We start from the raw sequence: 23,755 nt of genomic DNA, 5'->3' as shown, positions 1-23,755 counted from the left end.
GAGATACGGGTACCACACTGAGTAAATTCATGTACGGCCCCACGCAGCGAGCGAGACATTTGCATGTTACTCCGAGACAATGGCCGCTACATAAATTCGGATTTTCAAACAATTTTTTGCGTGAATTTTGAAGGGATAACGATACTACTTGGATTTGGTCGCGGTCTTCATTCAGAAACATGCTCGACGCGACCTGGTCTTGTGATTCGGAAGATAGAGGTGAATTTAAGGTTGTTGACAATGCGCGCGCAAGCGACACGCTTGCATCTTCTCCGAGATGCGGCCTTCATGCAGTGTATTCCGCCTGGTAGCTTGGAATTGCGTGTTTAGCTATGAACTTTTTTTTTGTATTGCGGAAAGTCTACGCAGAGTTGCGCGTCCGTACTTCTCTTGTCCGTACGTGTAGACCTTCGCCAATGTTGACGTTCTAGAACCACCATCGTCGAACAAGATAGTGGCCTACAAGTGTCTTAGGCCCTCCAGTGGCCCGAGGAGAACAAAATAGATAGAAAATGGGTAACGTTCAGACCAACGGCTCGACGCATAGTGATTGGTTGTTCGTTCCATCCTGCTTTGGGCACACGCCTAACGCACTTCGACTTCATCGCCGCGTCAAGACTAGAGGGCAGTGGTTTTGCTTCTACGCCGCCATCAAGGGCACGCGCGTGGAGACCCACGCTGGAAATTGAAGGTTACCCCTCGGTCGTCCTTTTTCAGATCACCGACAACGCCTCTATCATCGTCCCATTGCCAAATCAGCCAAGTATCCCTAGTTCATCCCAAGACACCATGGGAAAAAAGGAGTTTCCATGGAAGAAGTCGAAGAAGAACGACGACGAGGCCAGGGTCTCGTCGGCGAATCCGAAGAAGCCACACAAACGCGTGTGTAGCTGCGTCCTTGTGCCACGGAGAAGCCACCAAAGCCCGAGAGGAATCTCTTCTTCAGCGAGCCCGAGATGACACAAACGACTACCTAGGATATCTCGCCTACATGGCCCGAGGTGGAAAAGGAGGAGGTACTCTGGATCGGCTACCAGTTGAGCTCAGCGACATGGATGAAGAGAAGGAGACGAGGCTCGCAGTCCTAGCATCCCAATAGCAAGCTTGGACTGACAGATGTGCGACTAGTGTAGCTCACACAGATTCTATGTTTAGTCAAAGTCAAACTTTACCAATTTTGAATAAAAATTTAGAAAAGCTATTAATAGTTAAAATATAAAATTAGTACTATTAGAATCATCTTGAAATGTATTTTTATATTATATATAAATAAAAAAATTAGATAATGGGCGCTTTATTACTCATGATAAGCAATTACACCTGACCTCTGCATAGCTAAGATGCACACAGCCGTTCAACGAGTCTCAATAGTGTTGAAAATAAAAGGAGACGAATTACATAACAAGCTAAGTGAATGTAAAACGCCTAGGAAGAAGGCGGAGGGCCAATCCGTAGATTATGCTGCCACCCATGTAGGAAAAAAGTATCCCTCGCTGTGTCCTCCAACCGTGTACAGACCTCCGTAAACAGGTCTCGGTTCTCCACCTTCTGTAGTGCAGACCATGAACGGAGAGTAGTTGTACATCTGTAAATGACCTGCAGGAGAGAGCAATTTTTATCATTAAAAACTTTGTCATTTCTACACAGCCATAGCGACCATATCATGGCAAACGCTCTAAATCTATGGTCAATACCATGAAGCCTATTACCAAAGATATTGGCCACACTAGTCGGGGGATACAGATCAGAAGCTATTTGGGTGCATGACCATATGGATCTGGCAAAGCGGCATTGGAAGAATCTAAAAAAAAAATTATATATAAATATATAAATTTGTGATCATGGATGATTACATTTTTTGATAAATGGTTTATCAACCTTTACGAAACTTGACTTTGACTAATGTCAAAACGGAGGAAGTATCTTGGGACCTCTCAGCTGTGAACTTAAGTTGAGCTGATAGCCAACCATGCTAGCAAAAGTATTCCATACCACCGCATCAAAATGTCCTATGACTTGCGGTCGCACTCCCTAGAGCAGTGCACATGCAGCACGGTTCCATTACCGTGGAACGGCGAAGCGATAAGATCGGTACGCGTGATGCAACTCGCGCCGCTCCTGGGGAGGGAGATGACGAGACTTCGCAGTTGAGGAACCGAATTAACTAACCCTGCCGTCCATGACTTGCAAGGCAGCCTGCAAGCAAGTTGCAGAAGATGTGCGTTGCCAGGCGGCTCCATCGTCGACGACGAAGCGGTCCGGACTCCGGTGCAGGGGACAGCGACGCATGGAGCGACCCAAAAAAACTGAAATCTTTTAGCGACGCAACAGGAGCATTTGAAGGTGTACCGAAAGTGTTTGCGATAAGATTAAGTAAGGGGCCTAGTTGCAGCTTAAGCTGCCGGCATCTGCATGTTCCATTGCCTTGCGTCATTACTCCTGTTGGCAGATAGAGATAGGTATGGGCCAAAGGACGAGGGTCTCATGATCGTGCAGGCCATTTCTGCTCTTTCGAGTACCCAGCGGGTATGGGTGGGTCAGTCGGAAGGATCCTACTCAACTAGTCATGTGCACTCTGAGATTTTGCAAGGGGAAATAACTTCATGATGTGGTTTGTGCAGAGAAAGTGTCTGCATTTAGAACTGACAGCACCTTTTGCAGTTCTGAATTGCCCTTTCTATTGCAAACACACATCACTGAGCGCTGAGACCTTTTCTAGCCTAATAATTATGCGAGGATGGATGTGGAATAGCTGTAACAAGTGTGCAGAAGCCTCAAAGCTTAACAGACAGATTAACAAGAACTATCAAGCAGCAGATCCCATTTCCATTTCACAGAAGATGAAGCAGAAGTGACAGACAAGTGTGTTTCCTGCCAGTTAGACGACAAAATCACTTTCAGGACGACAAATACGAAAGGAAATCACGTCTTAGCTAAGTCAAATATTGAATTCCCACCAGCAAAAAAATTTATTGAACACCCAATGGCCACGGTATTTGTCGACAACCTGCTAATTCGCATCTGCAGACATGATCGCAGCCTTGTAGGGCGAATGATTCGCTGTAGGTGTCCATTCATTGTAGCCCAGCTCTATCTGTACCCAACAGAGGTAGACTCAGCCCAGCTAGCGCACTTATTTTGGCCCAGTTCATGATTGCACGGCAGCGGGTGGGGGACTCTCTCCCTCCGTTGATTGCACGGTTTACTACACAAAGCGCTACAGGTGCAATGGATAGGCACTGGTTGAGACAGCGGGGTCCCATTCCCAGGGAAAGTGGCATGGGTTGAAATGGACCCGAGTGAACACACGGCACGCAAGGGGCAACTTGGTCTTGGCACCTAGCAACAGCGTGGATATCGTTCTCAGGCTCCGGCAACGAGGGGCGCAGAAACAAACCCCTGCACGATTACTCTGCAGGCCAAAAGCAGCATACCAAAGATTACAGCAACCAAGAGGAGATGCTTACTCTTCACACCGTTCGGACATCCCTTCCCTCGCCGCGGAGATCCTCGTGGCACCGCCGACACGCGCTTCCAAGCAGGAGAAGATCTTCCATCTGCGTCTGCAGCTCTGAAGATGCTGGATCGGACACTCCCCTACCGCACGGGGGAGATGGCCGTCAGCAGGAGGTGCTTGCCAAAATTGCCATGCTTCAGACGCAGAAGGTCCGGATCACAAACTTCTTGGACGAGCGGTCCGCTTACTTGACCAAGTTCACCAAGGATGCCGACAGCGAGTTCGATATGATTGGGCAGAACGCCATGAAAGAGCTCGATCAGATTGGGGACCAGGTGAGCATCTCTTGCCATGGAAGGTTAAACAGCATGTTGCTTCTTCGGTATCTCACAAAAGAATTGAATTTCTCATGTGGTAGATAATGGAGCGGCTGGACAGCAAGATGCAGGCCTACGAGGAGACGGCTGAAATGGAAAGGCAGGAGATAGAAATGAACGAGAGGGTGTTGGAAGACTTCGAAGATTGGATCGAGGTGGAGAAAAACGAAGGAATGTTCTTCAAAAGCCTTGGGAAGAAAAAGCCTAAGAACAAGGAGGAAATCAAGGTGAAGGCCAAGATCGAAGCACAGAAGATCAGAGAGATTACAAAGGAGAGTGCAGGGTCGAAAGCTCGGATGAATATTTACCTTGCGCTGATGACGATACTCGGTCTTACAATTGCAAATGCTGTATTTGCAACACCTGAGGTGGAATGGAGGAAGGTTGCTGCTCTGGGTTTAATTTTCATTGGCCTGGTTACTCAGGTCATCTATGAGCAGGATATGTCACCACCAGAAGCTGAGAAGAAAGAAAAAAGAGATGAATGAAGATGCTGCACTTAGATTTAAAAAAACTGTAGCAATAGACCTGTATCGGTATTTTCACTAGCGATGTAAACTGTATAAATCAGTAATATGAAAAGATATTGTGATTTAAGGTTTAGCTTGGCCTATAAACCACAGGTTTCTCAAACATGAGATCTGATGAACTCAAGCTGTCTTCAATCTTGCATCAAGGATATATTCTGTGTTTCAGCAATACAACTTTCAAAGCCAAAGCAATCTAATGTTGATGCACCCAACACATCATGGGTATGTTTTCACGATTGCCTGGTTGCTCATGTCATCCATCTATGAACAGGATATATCGGCACCAGAAGCAGAGGGAAAAAAAAAGAATGAAGACCCATATACTCAAGACTATAAATTTTAAGTACCAGCGAAGTTCAAGAAAAAATTGCACTAGCAATATAAAGTACATAAAATAATATGATACTTATATAGAAATTTTAAATATCAGCAGAGTTCAACAAAAGTACTCCCTCCGTCCCAAAATAACTTGCTCAACTTTGTCTACATTTTAGTTATAGATACATCTAGAAAAAGTTGAGCAAGTCATTTTGGGATAGAGGGAGTACATAAAAATAATACTCCCTATCCAAACTACTTGTAGCATATTAAATGAACTTACACAGATTTTAGGCAACATTTTGCCTAAATCTGCAACAAGTAATTTGGATCAAAGGGAGTATGAATATTTATATAGTTTTTATAATAGAAGATCCATTTGTGGTGTAGCTTGGCATATAAACCACAGGTTTCTCAAACCTAAGATCTGATAAGCTCAAGCTGTCCTCACTTTTGCATTATAGGTATGTTTCAGCACTTACAACTTTTAAATGCCAAAACAATGTAACATCGTTACAATGCTGATGCACCCAACACATCATGGTGTATGCTTTCACGATCACCTGGTTACTCAGTTCATCTATGAACAGGATATACCGGTACCAGATGCAGAGAAAAAAAAGAAGAATGAAGATCTGTATACTCAAGACTAGAAATTTGAAGCATCAGTGGAGTTCAATAAATATTTTCACTAGGAATTTAAAGTACTCCCTCCGTCCATAAATAGATGTCTTATATTTATCTAAATTTGGATGAATCTATACACTAAATAGTGTCTATATACATCCAAAATTTGATAAATCTAAGACATCTATTTATGGACAGAGGTACTACATAAAATGAATATGAATATTTATAGTTTTTATAACAGAAGATACATTTGTAGTGTAGCTTGGCATATAAACCACAGGTTTCTCAAACCTGAGATCTGATAAACTCAAGCTGTCCTCACTGTTGCATCAAAGGTATGTTTCAGCACTTACAACTTTTAAATGCCAAAACAGGTTTCGATCCAGATGCATTGTAAGAATTCATGTCACACAATGGTTCAAAGTGGGTATCAAGGATATTGTCAAATAAAAGGTATAGGTTTCAACAATGCATAATGAAGAAAATATACTCCCTTTGTCCCAAAATAACTTGCTCAGCTTTTTCTAGATACGGGTGTCTCTATAACTAAAATGTGTCTATATACTTCCGTATCTAGACAAAATTGAGCAAATTATATACTACCGTATCTAGACGAAATTGAGCAACTTATTTTGGGACGGAGAGGGAGTGGAAGAATTTTTCTTAGTCAAGAGAAGACAAGAAAAAGTCAGGACGCCATTCCTTACCGAGTCTAGTCAACTGGAAGACAATTTGTCGAACTAGAAATAATCAGCCTAGTGTGCTTTGAGGTGGCTATGGTAGTCGTGGACAGATAAAAATAGACCATGGTCAAGAATGAAGTAACCCTGCCACAAGAAAGACCGATATCAACACTCTCATGTTCAATGCATCAACAATAGTTGAGGTCGGTAATGTATGCAAGACCGAGATCTGGTTCTCAAGATGGCTAAGAAAAGAAGTTCATTTAGAATAACATACAAAGAACCAAAGAGCTAGATGAATTTAAAGAGCTAGTGAGGTATAGACATGTAAAATGTAGGTTGGGCATAGTTGCTGAAAGACTGAAACACCATTTACCTTGGGCTGATGGCAACACTCTGCCTTATAATTGTGGATCCATCTATGCAATGCCTTCAGTTGGAGTCGACGAAGGTTGCTGCTCTGGGTCTAATTTCCACTGACCTGATTGCTCAGCTCATTAATGAATAAGGTATCACCACCAGAAGCTGATAAGAGAAAAATGAAAGAGATGTACACTTAGTAAAACATAAAAAAGGTAACAATAGAGTTTAATCAATAATTTTCACTGGGAATGAATAATTAACACTCTTAATATTGATGTGTATAGTTTTTGTAATCAAAGATAATATTTAAAGTGTACTTGGCCTATAAACCACATGTTTCTTAAACCAGATACCTGGTAAAAGAAATGCCATCTTTAATCTTGCACCAAACATATGTTTCAGCAATACAACTTTCAAAATGCAAAAACAAGGTAACATGGCTACAATCCTGTTGCGCTAAGAGATAATCATGTATCTAAAAAGATAAGATATGGTTAAGCAATACAATTTTCAAAATAATGGGTACAGCGCTAATGTGCTCGAAAAATCCTGTTTCTCAAATTCCAATTCAAAGCAATAGAAAAGATTGCAAAATAGACTGCAGGTTAAAAACTCAAATGAAGATCTAATTTTGGCCAGCAACAATATTCGGTCTTAGAAATGTGGATGTTGTTTTGAAATGCCTGGGTTGCAGAATGTTGCTCTAATTTTCATGGGCATGATTGCTATGTCATTTGTGAACAGGATATACCACCACCAGAAGCTGGCGAGTGGGGGAAAAGGAACAGCTAAACTATCTAGTTAATCGTGCTATAACTAGAAAATTAGCAGCATCAAATAAATATCGATGGTCATAATTTTTACTCCCTCCATTCCAATGAATAGGCCTTTTTTTAAAGTCAAGCTATGTGAAGTTTGACGAAACTTTAAAAAAATCAAGAACTATGATATTATATAGATATCATATGAAAATATATTGCATGATGTATTTCCATGTTGATTTTGGATTGTATTAATTATTTTTCCTAAAAACTTGGTCAAACTGTACAGTTTGACTTTTGGAAAACATATAAGCCTTATTCGTTGGAACGGAGGTAGTATAATCAAAGATAACATTCGCAAAGAAAAAAAGATAACATTTGCAATGTAGGCATGTAGCTTGGCCTATAAACCACAGGTTTCTCAAACCTGAGATCTGATAAACTCAAGCTGTCCTCACTGTTGCATCAGATGTATGTTTCAGCACTTCCGACTTTTAAATGCCAAAACAATGTAACATCGTTACAATGTTGATGCACCCAACACTTCATGGGTGTGTTTTCAGGATAGCCTGGTTGCTCAGGTCATCTATGAACAGGATATATTGGCACCAGAAGAAGAGAAAAAGAAGAATGAAGATCCATATACTCAAGACTAGAAATTTTAAGTATCAGTGGAGTTCAATAAATATTTTCACTAGCAATTTGAATTTGAAGTACATAAAATTAATATGAATATTTATAGTTTTTGTAATAGAAGATACATTTGTGGTGTAGCTTGGCATATAAACCACAGGTTTCTCAAACCTAAGATCTGATAAACTCAAGCTGTCCTCACTGTTGCATCAGAGGTATGTTTCAGCACTTACGACTTTAAATGCCAAAACAGGGTTACAATCCAGATGCTCTCTAAGAATTCATGTCACGCAACACAATGGTTCAAAGTGGGTATCAAGGATAATGCCAAATAAAAAGACAATTTGCCAACCTAGGAAAAATCAACCTAGTGTGATTTGAGGTGATTCTGGTACTTGTGGACAGATAAAAATAGGCCATGGTCAGGAATGAAGTAACCCTGCCACAAAAAAAGACCCATATCAACATTTATGTTCAATGCATTCACACTAGTTGAGGTCGGTAATGTATGGAAGACAGAGGAATGTGGTTCACAAGATGGCTAAGAAGAGAAGCACATTTAGAATAGCAGGCAAAGAGCCAAAGAGCTGGATGAATTTAAAGAGCTAGTGAGGTATTGACATGTAAAATGTGCTTGGACATAGTTGCTGAAAGACTGAAACACCATTTACCTTGGGCTGATGGCAACACTCCGTCTTATAACTGTGGATGCCATCTATGCAACGCCTCCAGTGGAGTTCGAGGAAGGTTGCTGCTCCGGGTCTAGTTTCCACTGACCTGGTTGCTCAGCTCATTTATGAATAGGGTATATCACCACCAGAAGCTGATAAGAGAAGAATGAAAGAGCTGTATACTTGGTAAAACATAAAAAAGGTAGCAATAGAGTTTAATCAACACTTTTCGCTAGGAATGAACAATTGAACACTCTAAATTAATATTGAATTATATAGCTTTTGTAATCAAAGAAATAGTTAAGGTGTACTTGGCCTATAAACAACAGGTTTCTTAAACCAGATACCTAGTAAAAATAAGGCCATCTTTAATCTTGCATCAAAGCTTTGTTTCAGCAATACAACTTTCAAATGCAAAAACAAGGTAACATGGCTACAATCCTGATGCGCTAAGAAAGAATCATGTATCTGAAAAAGATAAGATATGCTTAATCAATACAATTTTCAAAAGACAGGTTATGGCACTGATGTGCTAGAAAAATCATGTTCCTCAGATTCCAATTCAAAGCGAGTAACCAAGAGATTGCAAAATAGACTGCAGGGTAAAATCTCAAATGAACATCTAATTTTGGCCAGCACCAATATTTGGTCCTACAAATGTGAATGCAGTTTTGATATGCCTGAGGTAGAATGAAGGAATGTTGCTCTAATTTTCATGGGCATGGTTGCTCAGGTTATTTGTGAACAGGATATACTACCATCAGAAGCTGACGAGTGGGGGAAAAGGAACGGCTAAACTGTCTAGTTGGGAGCAAAAGAATGAAAGTTTAAAAGTAGCAGCAGGGTTTAATCGTGTTATAACTAGAAAATTAGCAGGGTTTTATTTTTATAATTGAAGATGACATTTGCAATGTAGCTTGACCTATAAACCACAGGTTTCTCAAACCTGAGATCTGATAAACTCAAGCTGTTTTCACTATTGCATCAGAGATATGTTTCAGCAATTGTAACTTTCAAAAGCCAAAACAAGGTAACGGTGTTACAGTCCAGATGCACTTAGAAAAAACATGTTTCAAATCTGGCGACATAACAGACTGAAATGACAGAGGAGAAAGGATCTAAGGGGGTTATGTAATGCTAGAGAAGGCCAGGCTGAGATTAGAAACTCACTGGAATAGATGGAATCAAGGTGGTGGTAACTGGCCCAAGGAAGAGGCAGATCTCATGATTATCATGCTTATTGTGTCAAGGAACAGAGCATGGTAGATGGAGGTGGACTTGGATGGAAGGAGATGAATTGCAATCTGAGGGAGGGGAAAGAAGATTAGATAGGCTTGGGGTATGAGATGTGGATCACAGTGTTTCATTTTACTTATTTTTTCCCAAGTTATTCTAGCTGGTGACCATGTGTCCCGGGGGATGAAAACAGGTGTGGATGGGTTTAGGGGTTAAGTAAACGGTTTCACTAGTTTTGATTTGAAAAACTTGAACTTTAGATAACAGTACTAAATGGCGAACATTTTTCTTTAAACATGGAAAACCTTGGCTCAACATTTACCTTAGGCTTATGGTAGTACTCGGTCTTACAATGGCAAATGCTGTCATTGAGACGATTGAGGTTGAATGTACAAAGGTTGCTGCTGAGTCGAATTCATTGCCCTGGTTGCTCAGGTCATCTGTGAACGGAATACAACACTGCAAGAAGCTGAGAATAGAAACAAGACAAGAAGAAAATAGGTGTATACTTGCACTAAAACACACATAAAAACTTGAAAAGTAGAAGTAGATTTTAATCGACATTTTGGTTTCTTGCTCAGGTCATCTGTGAACATGATATAGCTTTCATTTAAGATATAAACCACATGTTTCTCAATTGATAGCAATTATGTATGTTTGACCTCTATGGTTACTTCCTAACTATTATACGACACAAAAATAAGAAAGAGAAAACTAAACTGAAAATTATTAATGTAAGCCCACTTAGATTGTCAGTTACTATTGCTTGACCTTATTTACTCAAAAAATGGGCGACAAAACAAGAAAAGATATGCACTCAGACCTTAAGGACAGCTTAGCCTCAACAAGCTAAAATAACCAGCATACAGCTATGAAGCAGGATTTGACAAACTTCAGTGCTTTCATCCTTCATTTTGTTCGTAAAATGCACGTAGTGAAAACAGAAAAGCTTTCATTTCTGCTTAGAGGGCATACTGCTGGATGCTGGTGATTAAGACAGGAAATTAGCCGGATTACTGAAATTCGTCACATCGGCCTTAATCTGCAAGTCTATCTCATGCCGAATTAAGGAAAAGAAGACGTTACCATGAGCAATTAGAAGGCCTCATATTTGAATAGGTCCATATTTGATCACAGCTCTGACCAGTATATTCCATGTAATGACTGTTGGTATAATGCCTCGTGCGACTAACTCCTCCAGTAACTGGACTCCCTCGGGTGTTCGGTGGCAAGAGCATAGACCCTTAATTCTTGTATTGTACGAAATTATATCTGGCACCATACCATTTTTTATAATAGCTGCCCAAATAGATGCTGCTTTGTCAAAACAACCCGTTTCATAAAATCCATCCATTAGTGTGTTATAGGTCACTAGATTTGGGCGACAGTTATTCTTCTCTTTCATCTCTGAAAGAAGATGTGAAGCTTCATCTACTTTCCCAGCAGAACAAAGACCATGGATTAAGATATTATGCATCATGACATCTGCCCGAATACCCTTATCAAGAATTTGATTCCAGAGAGCAAGGGCAGCGTCAATCTTTTTATCTCTACAGAGACCACGAATCAATGAACCATAAGTCTTGACATCTAGTGTGCAACCTTTCTCTATCATTTTCCTTGTAAAGCTTGAAGCTTCTTGATACTTTTCAGCCTTACACAGACCATCTATTAGAGTGTTGTACGTGATGATAGTAGGAGGACAGCCACTGTCCGTCATCTCATTGTATATTCTTACAGCATCAGTAAACTTAGATGCTTGGCAGAACCCACTTATTAGTGCGTTGTAAATATGAGAGCTAAGTTTGCAGCCATCCATAGAAATCTTCTCGTACAACCTTACTGCATCATCCAGCCTCCCATCCTTGCACAATCCACATATCATGGATGAATATGAGAATCCATCCAATTCTTTACCACTGATCTGCGCTTCGTCCAAGATTTGAAGTGCCTTGTTAGCAAACCCTTTCTCGCATAACCCATGGATCATAGTGCCAAAAGTTACAACGTCAGGGGAGAACGAAGTGTCTTTCTTCAACCGCTCCCACAAGTCTCTAGCTTCATCGATCATACCACCATCAAAAAGCCCCTTCAGCATTATATTATAGGTTGACACATTACGGATCCCAGAAACACTAGTCGAGTCCCAGAATTTCCAAGCCTCGTCTACCCTGCCCGCTTGGCAGAAGCCCTTGATGAGGGAATTATATATGGCGGAATCAGGAACAAGCCCAGTCTTGATCATCTCTGAGTACACCCTTGCCGCGCCATCCACATCCCCTGACTGGCACAAACCGTGAATCAGGATCCCATGGGTAACCATATCCCCTTGGTGATTATTTGCCACCATCCTCTCCCATACCTCGCCCACCTCCTTAAACTTGCCAAGCTTACACAAGCCATCAAGCATGACATTGTAAGTGGCGAGGTTGGGACTTGCACCAGGATCTCTCACCAGCTGCTCCCACACCCTCATTGCTTTCTCAGATTCACGGCTCTTGAAACACCCGCCGAGCACCGCATTGTAACAGACGGCATCAGGCTGTACTTGATAGCTCGGCATTTCGTCGAGCAGGTAGAGCGCGTTGTCCAAGCGACTGTGTTTGACGAGGCCGGACATGAGGGTGGAGTAGGTGACGCGGTCGGGAGAGAGTCCATGGTGGCGGCGAAGGGAGTCGAATAGTGTGAGCGCTCGGTCGAGGTCCCCGCGGCTGCAGAGGGAGCGGAGGATGATGTTGTAGGTCTGGAGGTTGGGCGCGATGCGGCGGCCGAATGCGCCGTGGGATAGGGAGGAGAAGAAGGCGTCGGCGTCGGAGAAGCGGCGGGCCCGCACGAAGGCGTCGAGGAGCGCGTTGTGGGAGCGGACGCCCGGGTTGCAGCCGAGGAAGGCGGGGAGGCGGCGGAAGGCGGCGAGCGCGGCGTCGGGCATGAGCGCGCGGGAGAAGGCGGAGAGGACGACGAGCGCGGCGGACTCGGAGAAGCGCGGGCGGTGGCGGAGGTTGGGGAGGAGGCCGAGGAGGCGCGGCAGGCGGGACGGGGAGGCGGTGGCGAGGCGGCGGAGCAGGTGGAAGAGGAGCGGCTGCGGCGGGGTGTAGGCCGGCCAGGTGGCGACGAGGCGCTCCAGGTGGGCGAGCGCGGCGGCCGGGTCGGGATCGGACTTGATCAGCTCGAGAAGGCGGTGGATGGGGAGCGTCTCGTGGTGAGGCTGCGGCTGCGGCTGCTCGTGGTCGGGCTGCGCCGGCGGCGGCATCACCGTCGCCGCGCGCGGCGGCTGCACGGGCGCGGCAAGGCGGTTGTGGGATAGTCGCTGTTTGTTTAACTCGTGAGCTGAGGGAGTGCTAGGGTTTTTGGGTTGGGTGGTGAACGCATCCTGGTAAGGCCCTGCAGCCCGTTATGTTTGTAGGCTGGGCGACCAGAGAAATTCTGAAAGCAGTGGGCCTGAAGAATGAAGATGCTAGGAAAGCAGGATGCTCTGGTTTCAAAAAAAAAAGGAAAGCAGGATGCTCTGAAACTAATACGCATAGCTTGTAAGGGTACGTACAATGTTAGAGAAGGCACACCTTCTCTTAGCAGTTTATGTCATCTAGAGAAGACACTAAATATAAGTGGTACAATGTATTATCTCTTATTGTCATCCCTAGTAATTATTGAGAATCAATTAAATTTAGAAGGAAATTAAGTTACCATAAGGGAAAATAAATGGTATAATGGAGAAAATAGTCTTCTCTTATTTCATATGGGATCATCCATTAGCTAAGGGAAGACAACCTTCTTTTTCTTCAATCTCTCTACTTCAACTAAGCAAAAATCCAATATGACATCCGTAAGGGATGGCTGACGTCACCCCAGGGATGGCTGACATCACCCCATTGTACATGCCCTAACTCAACACAATTGCAACGCTGTGACCAGATTTCTACCAAACCGTCCAGGTTCCTTCGAGAAGTGAGAAGCCAACATTTCCGATTTTCATCACAAGACAAAGAAAAGGTTGGCTTCTCTATCTGCGCTATCAATGTACCGACATTTCCAACCACTGGAACAGATTGACTCGTCATTAACCAACAATTGTGCCCATCAATTCTAGCCTAAGACTACAAACTGCAATTCACCGTGCAAACTTCCGAAAGACTAAACAGTTTCCATAAAGATATGACAGTGAATGTACACAAGGTTAACAATAACCATGACACTGTCTGATAAAATGTGCATGGCACAGAGACCATCATTCATGTTACAACCCCGGCTTTCACCTCTGGGCTCCACTTGTAGAGTCATACGTTGCAGGATAGGGAGCTGGTGGTGCCTGTCCCGGGTTAGCAGCTCCACTGCTTGCCTGAACCGGCGGAGCAGGATACCCCGTGCTAGCAGCCGCACCGTACACGTTTGTGCCATCAGTAGCCGCGCCACTGGTTGTTGGATGCTGAGGTGCAGCGTACGTGCCAGGATAACCGGGTTGTGCATACCCTGCAACTGGATAGCCAGAATAGGCGGCGTACGCGTTAGCATGCATCTGGTAAGCATTGGCGTCATAAGCGGTTGGGTAAGCATATCCTCCGGCTTGTGGGGTTCCTTGCTGATATGCTCCGGCTTGTGGGGTTCCTTGCTGATAAGCTCCAGCTTGCGGGGTTCCTTGCTGATATGCTCCATGCTGGTATGCCATAGCTTGGGGGTTCCCTTGCTGATATCCTGCAGCTTGGGGATTTCCTTGCTGATATGCCGCAGCTTGGGGGGTTCCTTGATGATACGGCGCCGTTTGGTGGGTTCCTTGCTGATATGCTGCTGCTTGAGGAGTCCCTTGCTGATATGGTGCTGCTTGAGGAGTCCCTTGCTGATATGCTGCTGCTTGAGCAGTCCCTTGCTGATATGCGGAGGGGTGATTGGCATATGCATTTGCATACGGATTTGTGACTGCTGACGTCCCGGCAGCTTGTGCAGTCCCAGGCTGTGGAGCTGTCACATGTGCTCCTGCTTTGTGCAAAATCAGATGCAATTAAAGCATTAAAGTGCCACTAAACTCGAAAGGAGCAAAGTATGCATACATATGCATCTCAATATGTGGATGCAGAGAAATGTAGAAGCCAATCATAAACACCAGTAGAAGCATATCAAGTATTATGTTGCAATCTCGCATGCCATGCGCTTAATGAATTCATGCAGTGTAACTTCTCATGGCATTAGCCGTTTAGCGCTAGTGTTGTCAAATATGCAGGTAAGATAACTGCAAAGTATATTTGGCCGATCTTAGTAGTTCCTCCAACAAGTCTAATAACAAGGCACCTAACTTAATCACACAAGCTAGTAGAAACAAGTTAACCAATTTGTTGCGCTACATCAAACAATTTCTATGGTGCGCAAGTTTCATAATAACTCATAAACTCATCTACTTTGACGCAAGTAACACGGAAGAAAGAACCAGAAAACACATGTACCTAGGCATGATAATACCAATCTGCGACGTCTGCAGGAAATCAGAAAACTAGTGATGGGTACGGATACCCATGATCCAAGAAGAGGAAAAGCATAGGTACAAAGAATTAAGACACACAAAAAACTAATGGGATCTACTATGTACATAATGGCTCAACTACTTTGACATAATAAGTAATAAAAAAGGTAAAAAAAACACATGTACCAATCTGCCATTTCTGTTGGAAACGACAAAGTTGGTGATGGGTAAGGGGTAGGAATGACCCAAATGCAGAGGAACAACATAGGCACAAACTGTTCGAAGATGTTTAAAACTTGTGGGATTTACTATTTACATAATGGCCCCACCCCCAACACATATACCCTTCCTCCCCTGCCTCAAGAATGCAGCATAGTGCCTGATGAGTTCCGACTCTCCATGAAAACATAGCAGCCCAGTTCAATCTATGCCATAGACGTTAAGGGAATGAGGAGAAATCAAATACCATGTGCTCGGTTTGTAGCATTTGCCACATCAGCTCGTAACTTGTCAGCCTCTTTAGTCATGGTTATCAAGTTCACTTCCATTGTCCGCATCTGCTCAACTTGCTTGATGTTTGTATTTTTTTCATACTCAAACGCGGACCTTAAAATTAGTAGAAAAAAATCATATTATTAAAGCCATATTGAATACCAAAGCTCAGGTTGGCACGGAAAATGTTAAAAAAAGAGACACTACCACAAACCTTAGACTGTGATGCTCTTTCCGTAGCCCATCTAGCTCCGCAACCAATTCCGGAAGGTTATTATTGTCAACAGGGAACTTCGGCATCTCTTCAGTCACTATCTGTATCTCAGAAGTAAGCATCTGCCTCTCAGTAATAAGCCGCTTTGCCTCCATATGCACTTGGTGAAGTTCTTTCTTCACTGCATCACCAGCCTGTATGTCTGCCTCCATTAATCTGATTCTCTCCACCAAATCTCTTATGTGCATATCAGTCTCTACCTGGACATCACCTAGGTGGCTGCGAATCATTTGCATTTCTTTCTCAGTTTCAACAATATCCTGTCTCAAAACCACATGGCTTGATGCCAATCGATGATTCTCTCTGATAAGCTTTTCTGCCTCTCCGGTCAGCGCGGCAAGCTTGTTCTCCAGAATATCCAAAATGGTGGGAGGAGAAGGCTCTAAAGGTTGGCAGGCAGAGAGGCTGGCTGTAGAGAACGCACCATGGCGCATTAGGCCTGGAGTTCGTCCATCTGATTGTCCGCGATGAGCCATTATCCTAAAATAGGAAGTAGTGTCAAAACAAGGCAAACAAGGGGGGTAAGTGTCCATCAGGTATCAGCGAGGCATCCAGATCACATATGAATAAAAATCATTTATTTTTACTGCTATGTTGTCAGATGCTCCGCCATATATACAGTATCAGATATAGATACACTAGTCCCTATAAGTACAGGTGCTGCATGTAGATAGGAGGGTGGCTTCCAGCATTATCCAGGGTTGAGTGCACACACCAAAACACTCCTCCAACACCTACAAGCTTGAGCTCCTAGCAATCTAGCATGCAGACATCAAAAGTTCAAAACTAAAACTACATATCAAGAACCCAGCTTAGGGGCAATGTAAAAGGACAAGTCAGCTAACCAAATATGTTTAGCTAAACCTTTTTGACTGAAATATTGAGCTAAACCTCGCCAGTGCAAGACACTAACTGTCTACATGCATTCCACCCCAGTGATCTCAACCAGAATACTGCCACTCATGAAAATAAAAGCATTATGGAGTGGATCATAAGAACAATGTCTTCAAGACTGAAGAAAAGAAGCAAAACCCAAACAAAGGCACACATAAATAATTCACAGAGCGCAGCAAAGACAAACAAACAGAGAAAGCACAGATACTCTCACCCAAACACAATGCAGCTTCCAAGCAGTTTAACCAGAGACTAGATAGGTGAATGGACGTGCGCAAATGTGTGGGCTACTACTAGGAGTAGGTTATACGGGGTCTTCTCTTCCTTATAATAGCTCGAACAAGTACAGCAACCGTAGCAAGAGCCACAAAAACAGCAGCTCCCCTAATCATCTTTTTCTTTTTATCCATCCTCTTGCCCATCTACAATATATGTATGCAATCAAAAATCACAAAATCAAGGATCTACAATATATGTATTCAAATTACAGACTCTAGTTTCAATCAAGATTGTTTTTTCCTCACAAAATCAAGAGGCAATTGCTGCAAATATAGCACAGATCTGAGCTGGAACCGATGCAATCAAAACAGGATGGATTTCATCTCACCTTGCAGAGAAACCGCTGCCTGCCTGCTTGTCTTCGACGGTGCTGGCTTCGTGCCCGCCGCCGTCGCCGCTGCTTGCCTGCCCTCCCGCCGCCGCTGCTAGCCTGCCCTCCCGCCGCACACCGCGCGCCTGCCTTCCGTCGCCGCCTAGGTCGCCCGCCTCGCCTCTGCTCCCGGGCGCCGCGCCGCCAGAACGAGATAAAGAGGGGGACGAGAGAAGGAGAGTTGAGGTCGGGGTCGAGGGGTTTTTTCGGGAGTAAAATTCATCGGTGGTACCGAGCCAAATACGAGGGTGTTTGGTGTGGCTTTTTTTGGCTTTTGGGCAGTAGCCTACCAAAAGCACTTCAAATAGCTGCTTTTGGCTTTGGATTTTGGAAGCCAAAAGAATAGGATCTTTGTTTTTGGCTTCCAAAATCCAAAAGCCAAAAAAAGCACCTATTTAGGTGCTTTTGGTGGCTTTTGCCAAAGCCAAAAGCCAAAAAAAGCCACACCAAACACCCCCTACATATAGTCACCGACTTTAGGAATACGGCAGTCACTAAATATGATACTGTAGTACAGTTTTTTTCATCTAAGTTACTGGCTCGCCGTAGAGGACCGTATTTGGTAACATGGCACTATGTTGGCCAGTCTCCTGCACTGAGATTTTTTTGCAAAAACACCCTCCAACTCCGCAGCTTGCCTCCCCACTGACTGGTGGGTCTCACTTAACTCTTTTTCTTCACCTCTCTCCCTCCACCCCACCCAACTCTACCGCTAGCCTTCCCACCTCAGCGGCTACTGCCTCCCCACGCCGGCGCCACCATGCCACCTAGCATCGCCGCTCGAGCCACCTGGTGCCTGCGGCACCCCTGCGCGCGTAGCTCCTCCGTCGTTGCGGTCCATGCGCTTGCCCGTGCGCGATAGCAAGGCCATGATGGAGGTTGTGAACCCTCGAACTCGACCGTGATTCCGCAGTCCTCGTCCATCACTAACGTGACGCAGCGCCTGCTCGCTGAAGCCACCCATCTTCCAAACATCTCACGTCCCAACTAGTATTTGTGCAGTACTAGATCTAGTATATGTCTACCATTAATTCACGCCTATTCACACTCGGTTGCATTCTTGTTGTGTGACCGGGGCACGCGATGTGCCTCGACAAGAATTTATTGTCGGAAGGGCCGCACGCAGCAGCAACGTGCAATGTTTCAGGCGGCCACCATATCGACGGCTACCGCCAGAACCAGCGCATGGAGGACGTCGTGAAGGCCATCCACGTGGCATGCCCCTACGCCACCTACAGCTGCGCCGACCTGCTGACCCGCTACTTCATGCCCACGCACTCACGGCGAGTTGCCCCCGGGATGATTGCAGCTTCATCGGCTCCGCACGCACTCCTGTTCAGCACCACCTCTACGCAGGCCACCAAGATGGAGTAGATCTTGTGCGTGGGCCTCATGCTCCTACCTCGTCGATGGAAAGGCTACCCCACACGGCGAACCGCCATTCTGCGCCGCTTCTCAGTCTATTGTTAGCCTTCACTTGTATTGAGTATGAGCTCTACTCATGCATCCAACCACCTAAAACCAAAGTGTCAATTGTGTCCATCATACATACCTATATGTGGTATTTCACTGCCACTCAAAAGTGAATTGCTTGTGTGCTATCTTTAAACCTTCAAAATTACAACCTGTTTTATGTTTTGTTTTAACTTTATGACTTCATACCGCGACTAGCATGCATAATGTGCTGGTCCATAATATTGCAAAAAAAAAAAGCAAGGCGTTGGGTGCTCATCCCAAACAAAATATAAAATAAACAAATAAACAAACACCGCTCCGTGATGACCCACAAGTATAGGGGATCGCAACATTCTTCGAGGGAAGTAAAACCCAAATTTATTGATTCGACACAAGGGGAGGTAAAGAATACTTATAAGCCTTAACAACTGAGTTGTCAATTCAGCTGCACCTGGAAAAACACTAGCAACAGGGGTGATGTGAAAGTAGCAGTGATATGAGAGCAATAGTAACAGATAACACGAGCTGAGTAATAGTAGTATGAGAGCAATGGGACCGAGAAAACAGATTGACATGTAGAACGAGTATATGATGATGAAAGATGGACCGGGGTTCCCAGCTATCTACACTAGTGGTAACTCTCCAATAACAAGTGTTGGGTGAACAAATTACAGTCGGGCAATTGATAGGATTGAAATAGCATTAAGACAGAATATCAAGATCATTAATCATGTAGGCATGTTTTCCATATATAGTCGTACATGCTCGCAATGAGAAACTTGCACAACATCTTTTGTCCTACCAGCCGGTGGCAGCCGGCCTCAAGGGAAACTACTGGATATTAAGGTACTCCTTTTAATAGAGCACCGGAGCAAAGCATTAACACTCCGTGAAAACATGTGTCCCTCACATCACCGCCATCCCCTCCGGTTGTCCCGATTTCTGTCACTTCGGGGCCATTGGTTCCGGACAGTGACATGTGCATACAACTTGTAGATACAATCTAAGCAATAATTATAAAGCTCAAATCTAAGATCATGCCACTCGGGCCCTAGTGAAAAGCATTAAGCATAACAAGATTGCAGCAACGATAACTTCATAAACTTTGTAGATAGACAATCATAACGTAACAATCCATCGGATCCCGACAAACACAACACCGATTACATCAGATGAATCTCAATCATGTAAGGCAGCTCATGAGATCATTGTATTGAAGTACATGGGGGAGAGAATACCAACTAGCTACGGCTAGAACCCGTAGTCCATGGGGGAACTACTCACGGAGCATGATGGTGGCGATGGCGTTGATGGAGATGGCTTCCGGGGCACTTCCCCGTCCGGCAGAGTGCCGGGACGAGACTCTGTCCCCGAATTGGAGTTTCGCGATGGTGGCGGCGCCCACGGAGTCTTTCTCGGAGTTTCGTCAAGAGTTACGGTGTTTTTAGGTCGAAAGGGATTTTATAGGCGAAGAGGTGGCGCAGGGGGCACTGGGGCGCCACACCACGGCCGGCGCGGGCCCGGGCCGCGCCGCCCTATGGTGTGGTGGCCCTCTGGCCCTCTCCGACTCTTCTTCGGTGTTCTGGATGCTTCCAGGAAAAATAGGAGGTTTGGTCTTCGTTTCGTCGAATTCGAGAATATTGCCCGAACAGCCTTTCTGGAACCAAAAACAGCGGAAAACGAGAACCGGCACCGTGGCATCTTGTTAATAGGTTAGTTCCGGAAAATGCATGAAAACATTATAAAGTGCAAGCAAAACATGTAAGTATTGTCATAAAACAAGCATGGAACATCGAAATTATGGATACGTCGGGGACGTATCAACATCCCTAAGCTTAGTTCCTGCTCGTCCCGAGCGAGTAAACGATAAAAAGAATAATTTCTGTAGTGACATGCTACTTACATAACCTTGATCATACTATTACAAAGCATATGAAATGAATGAAGTGACTCAAGGCAATGATCTATAGTTGCTAACAAATAGATAACATATAGCAAAACTTTTCATGAAGAGTACTTTCAAGACAAGTATCAAAAGTTTTTCACAAAAGTTAACTCATAAAGCAATAAGTTCAAAGAAAAGGCATCGAAGCAACACAAAGGAAGATATAAGTTTCAGCGATTGCTTTCAACTTGTAACATGCATATCTCATGGATAATGGTCAACACAAAGTAATATAATGAATGCGAATAAGCAAGTATGTAAGAATCAATGCACAGTTGACACAAGTGTTTGCTTCTAAGATGGAAGGAAATAGGTAAACTGACTCAACATAAAGTAAAAGAAAGGTCCTTCAAAGAGGAAAGCATCGATTGCTATATTTGTGCTAGAGCTTTGGTTTTGAAAACATAAAGAGAGCATAAAAGTAAAGTTTTGAGAGGTGTTTGTTGTTGTCAACGAATGGTAGTGGGCACTCTAACCCCCTTGCCAAACAACCTTCAAAGAGCGGCTCCCATGAATTATTTTTATTTTTTGGTGGCACTCCTTCCAACCTTTCTTTCACAAACCATGGCTAACCGAATCCTCGGGTGCCTGCCAACAATCTCATACCATGAAGGAGTGCCCTTTTATTTTAGTTTTATTATGATGACACTCCCCCCAACCTTTGCTTACACAAGCCATGGCTAACCGAATCCTTCGGGTGTCGTCCAACAATCACAAACCATGGAGGAGTGTCTATTTAAGTTAATTAATTCGGGACTGGGAATCCCATTGCCGACTCTTTTTGCAAAATTATTGGATAAGCGGATGTAGCCACTAGTCCATTGGTGAAAGTTGCCCAACAAGATTGAAAGATAAACACCACATACTTCCTCATGAGCTATAAAACATTGACACAAATTGAGAAGCATTTTGAATTGTTTAAAGGTAGCACTCAAGCAATTTACTTTGGAATGGCAGGAAATACCACATAGTAGGTAGGTATGGTGGACACAAATGGCATAGTGGATGGCTCAAGGTTTTGGATGCACGAGAAGCATTCCCTCTCAGTACAAGGCTTTGGGCTAGCAAGGTTATTTGAAGCAAACACAAGTATGAACCGGTACAGCAAAACTTACATAAGAACATATCGCAAGCATTATAATACTCTACACTGTCTTCCTTGTTGCTCAAACACTTTTACCAGAAAATATCTAGACCTTAAGAGAGATCAATTATGCAAACCAATTTCAACAAGCTCTGCAGTAGTTCTCCACTAATAGGTTTAAACTACATGAAAAAACTTAATCATGATCTACTTGAGAGCTCAAAACAATTGCCAAGTGTCAAATTATCCAAGACATATGAGGCATTTTCTGTTTCCAACCAAATATAAATAAGTGCAATAGCTTCCAACTTTTATCATTGAACATTAAAAGTAAAACGAAGAACACGAGTGTTCATATGAAAAAGCGGAGCGTGTATCTCTCCCACACAAGGATTGCTAGGATCCGAATTTATTCAAACATAAACAAAACGAAAATAAACACACGAGACGCTCCAAGTAAAGCACATAAGATGTGACCGAATAAAAATATAGTTTCGGGGAGGAACCCGATAAGTTGATGAAGAAGGGGATGCCTTGGGCATCCCCAAGCTTAGACGCTTGAGTCTTCTTGAAATATGCAGGGATGAACCACGGGGCATCCCCAAGCTTAGACTTTTCACTCTTCTCGATCATATATCATCCTCCTCTCTTGACCCTTGAAAACTTCTTTCACACCAAACTTCTCATAAACTTCATTAGAGGGGTTAGTACTCAAAAAATTTGAATCCACCTTGGTCCTGTAGTGGCACATTGCAAGAACTCAATAAAACATTAGCTACAGCCCTCTACGTCTAGAAAACCTCGCTTAAAGTCCACAAGAGACAATGCAGACAGAATCTGCCAAAACAGAACAGCCAGTAAAGACGAATTTTAATAAAATACTTCCGTTGCTCAAATCAGAAAACTCAAAACTAATGAAAGTTGCGTACATATCTGAGGAACACGCACGTAAATTGGCATATTTTTCTGAGTTACCTACAGAGAAAACAGCCCAGATTCGTGACAGATAGAAATCTGTTTCTGCGCAGAAATCCAAATCTAGTATCAACCTTCGATTAGAGGCTTCACTTGGCACAACAAAACACAAAACTAAGATAAGGAGAGGTTGCTACAGTAGTAAACAACTTCCAAGACACAAATATAAAACAAAGTACTGTAGCAAAATAACACATGGGTTATCTCCCAAGAAGTTGCTTTCTTTATAGCCATTAAGATGGGCTCAGCAATTTTAATGATGCACTCCCAAGAAATAGTATTTGAAGCAAAAGAGAGCATCAAGAGGCAAATTCAAAACACATTTAAGTCTAACATGCTTCCTATGCAAAGGAATCTTGTACACAAATAAATTCATGAAGAACAAAGTGACAAGCATAAGAAGATAAAACAAGAACAACTTCAAAAATTTCAAGCATATAGAGAGGTGTATTAGTACCATGAAAATTTCTACGACCATATTTTCCTCTCTCATAATAATTTTCAGTAGCTTCATGAACAAACTCAACAATATAGCTATCACATGCAGCATACTTTTCATGATCCACAAACATATAATTTTTATCAATCTCAAGAATAGTGGAATTAAAACTTTCGAACACACTTTTATTAATAATATAACAAGGTAGTTGATCAATCTCAATAGATATGAGACTCATAGAATAAGTCAAGAACTCTCCAATCCCATTTTCATTAGTAGTACAATTAATATTATCAAGTAACATAGGACCATCATCTAGAGCTTTATCATAGATATTCGCCAAACAAAATTCTTTAGTACCATGCATTTCGACATCAGGCACAAACAAAGCATTATCATAAGATTTATCAAAGTAGCATGGATTATCATATATAACAGTA

The 23,755-nt window shown here is 43.3% G+C and overlaps 3 protein-coding genes across 6 annotated transcripts; 1 reads left to right on the top strand and 2 right to left on the bottom strand.

Annotated features, from left to right (window-relative positions):
• The first annotated feature begins 3,426 nt into the window (after nt 1-3,426).
• LOC124661312 lies at nt 3,427-4,538 on the top strand. The gene is made up of 2 exons (XM_047199177.1): nt 3,427-3,792; nt 3,876-4,538. Exons 1-2 carry the CDS (start codon nt 3,460-3,462, stop codon nt 4,320-4,322), a joined length of 780 nt encoding a protein of 259 aa, XP_047055133.1. The 5' UTR covers nt 3,427-3,459; the 3' UTR covers nt 4,323-4,538.
• A 1,487-nt stretch (nt 4,539-6,025) lies between these two features.
• LOC124662807 (pentatricopeptide repeat-containing protein At3g09060) lies at nt 6,026-12,909 on the bottom strand. Its single transcript, XM_047200601.1, has 5 exons — nt 10,746-12,909; nt 9,982-10,118; nt 8,424-8,575; nt 6,372-6,520; nt 6,026-6,139 (listed from the first exon to the last, which is right to left on the bottom strand). The coding sequence occupies exon 1, from the start codon at nt 12,907-12,909 to the stop codon at nt 10,765-10,767; it is 2,145 nt and encodes a 714-aa protein (XP_047056557.1). The 3' UTR covers nt 6,026-6,139; nt 6,372-6,520; nt 8,424-8,575; nt 9,982-10,118; nt 10,746-10,764.
• A 931-nt stretch (nt 12,910-13,840) lies between these two features.
• On the bottom strand, nt 13,841-17,467 carry LOC124661481 (protein FLX-like 1). Of its 4 annotated transcripts, none has more exons than XM_047199338.1 (5): nt 17,376-17,467; nt 16,983-17,190; nt 15,815-16,354; nt 15,575-15,714; nt 13,841-14,630 (listed from the first exon to the last, which is right to left on the bottom strand). In XM_047199338.1, the coding sequence occupies exons 3-5, from the start codon at nt 16,348-16,350 to the stop codon at nt 13,909-13,911; spliced, it is 1,398 nt and encodes a 465-aa protein (XP_047055294.1). In that variant the 5' UTR covers nt 16,351-16,354; nt 16,983-17,190; nt 17,376-17,467; the 3' UTR covers nt 13,841-13,908. The 4 variants fall into 4 exon arrangements, with proteins under 4 accessions (XP_047055294.1, XP_047055297.1, XP_047055295.1 ...); XM_047199341.1 differs by having other exon boundaries at nt 13,841-14,627; XM_047199339.1 differs by lacking the exon at nt 16,983-17,190 and having other exon boundaries at nt 17,376-17,457.
• Nucleotides 17,468-23,755: the final 6,288 nt, after the last annotated feature.

Source organism: Lolium rigidum, chromosome 6 (genome assembly GCF_022539505.1).
Source record: "Lolium rigidum isolate FL_2022 chromosome 6, APGP_CSIRO_Lrig_0.1, whole genome shotgun sequence".
NCBI classification, from domain to species: Eukaryota; Viridiplantae; Streptophyta; class Magnoliopsida; order Poales; family Poaceae; genus Lolium; species Lolium rigidum.
The sequence above is the reverse complement of the archived record's forward strand: the minus strand, read 5'-3'. Positions and strand labels throughout refer to the sequence as shown.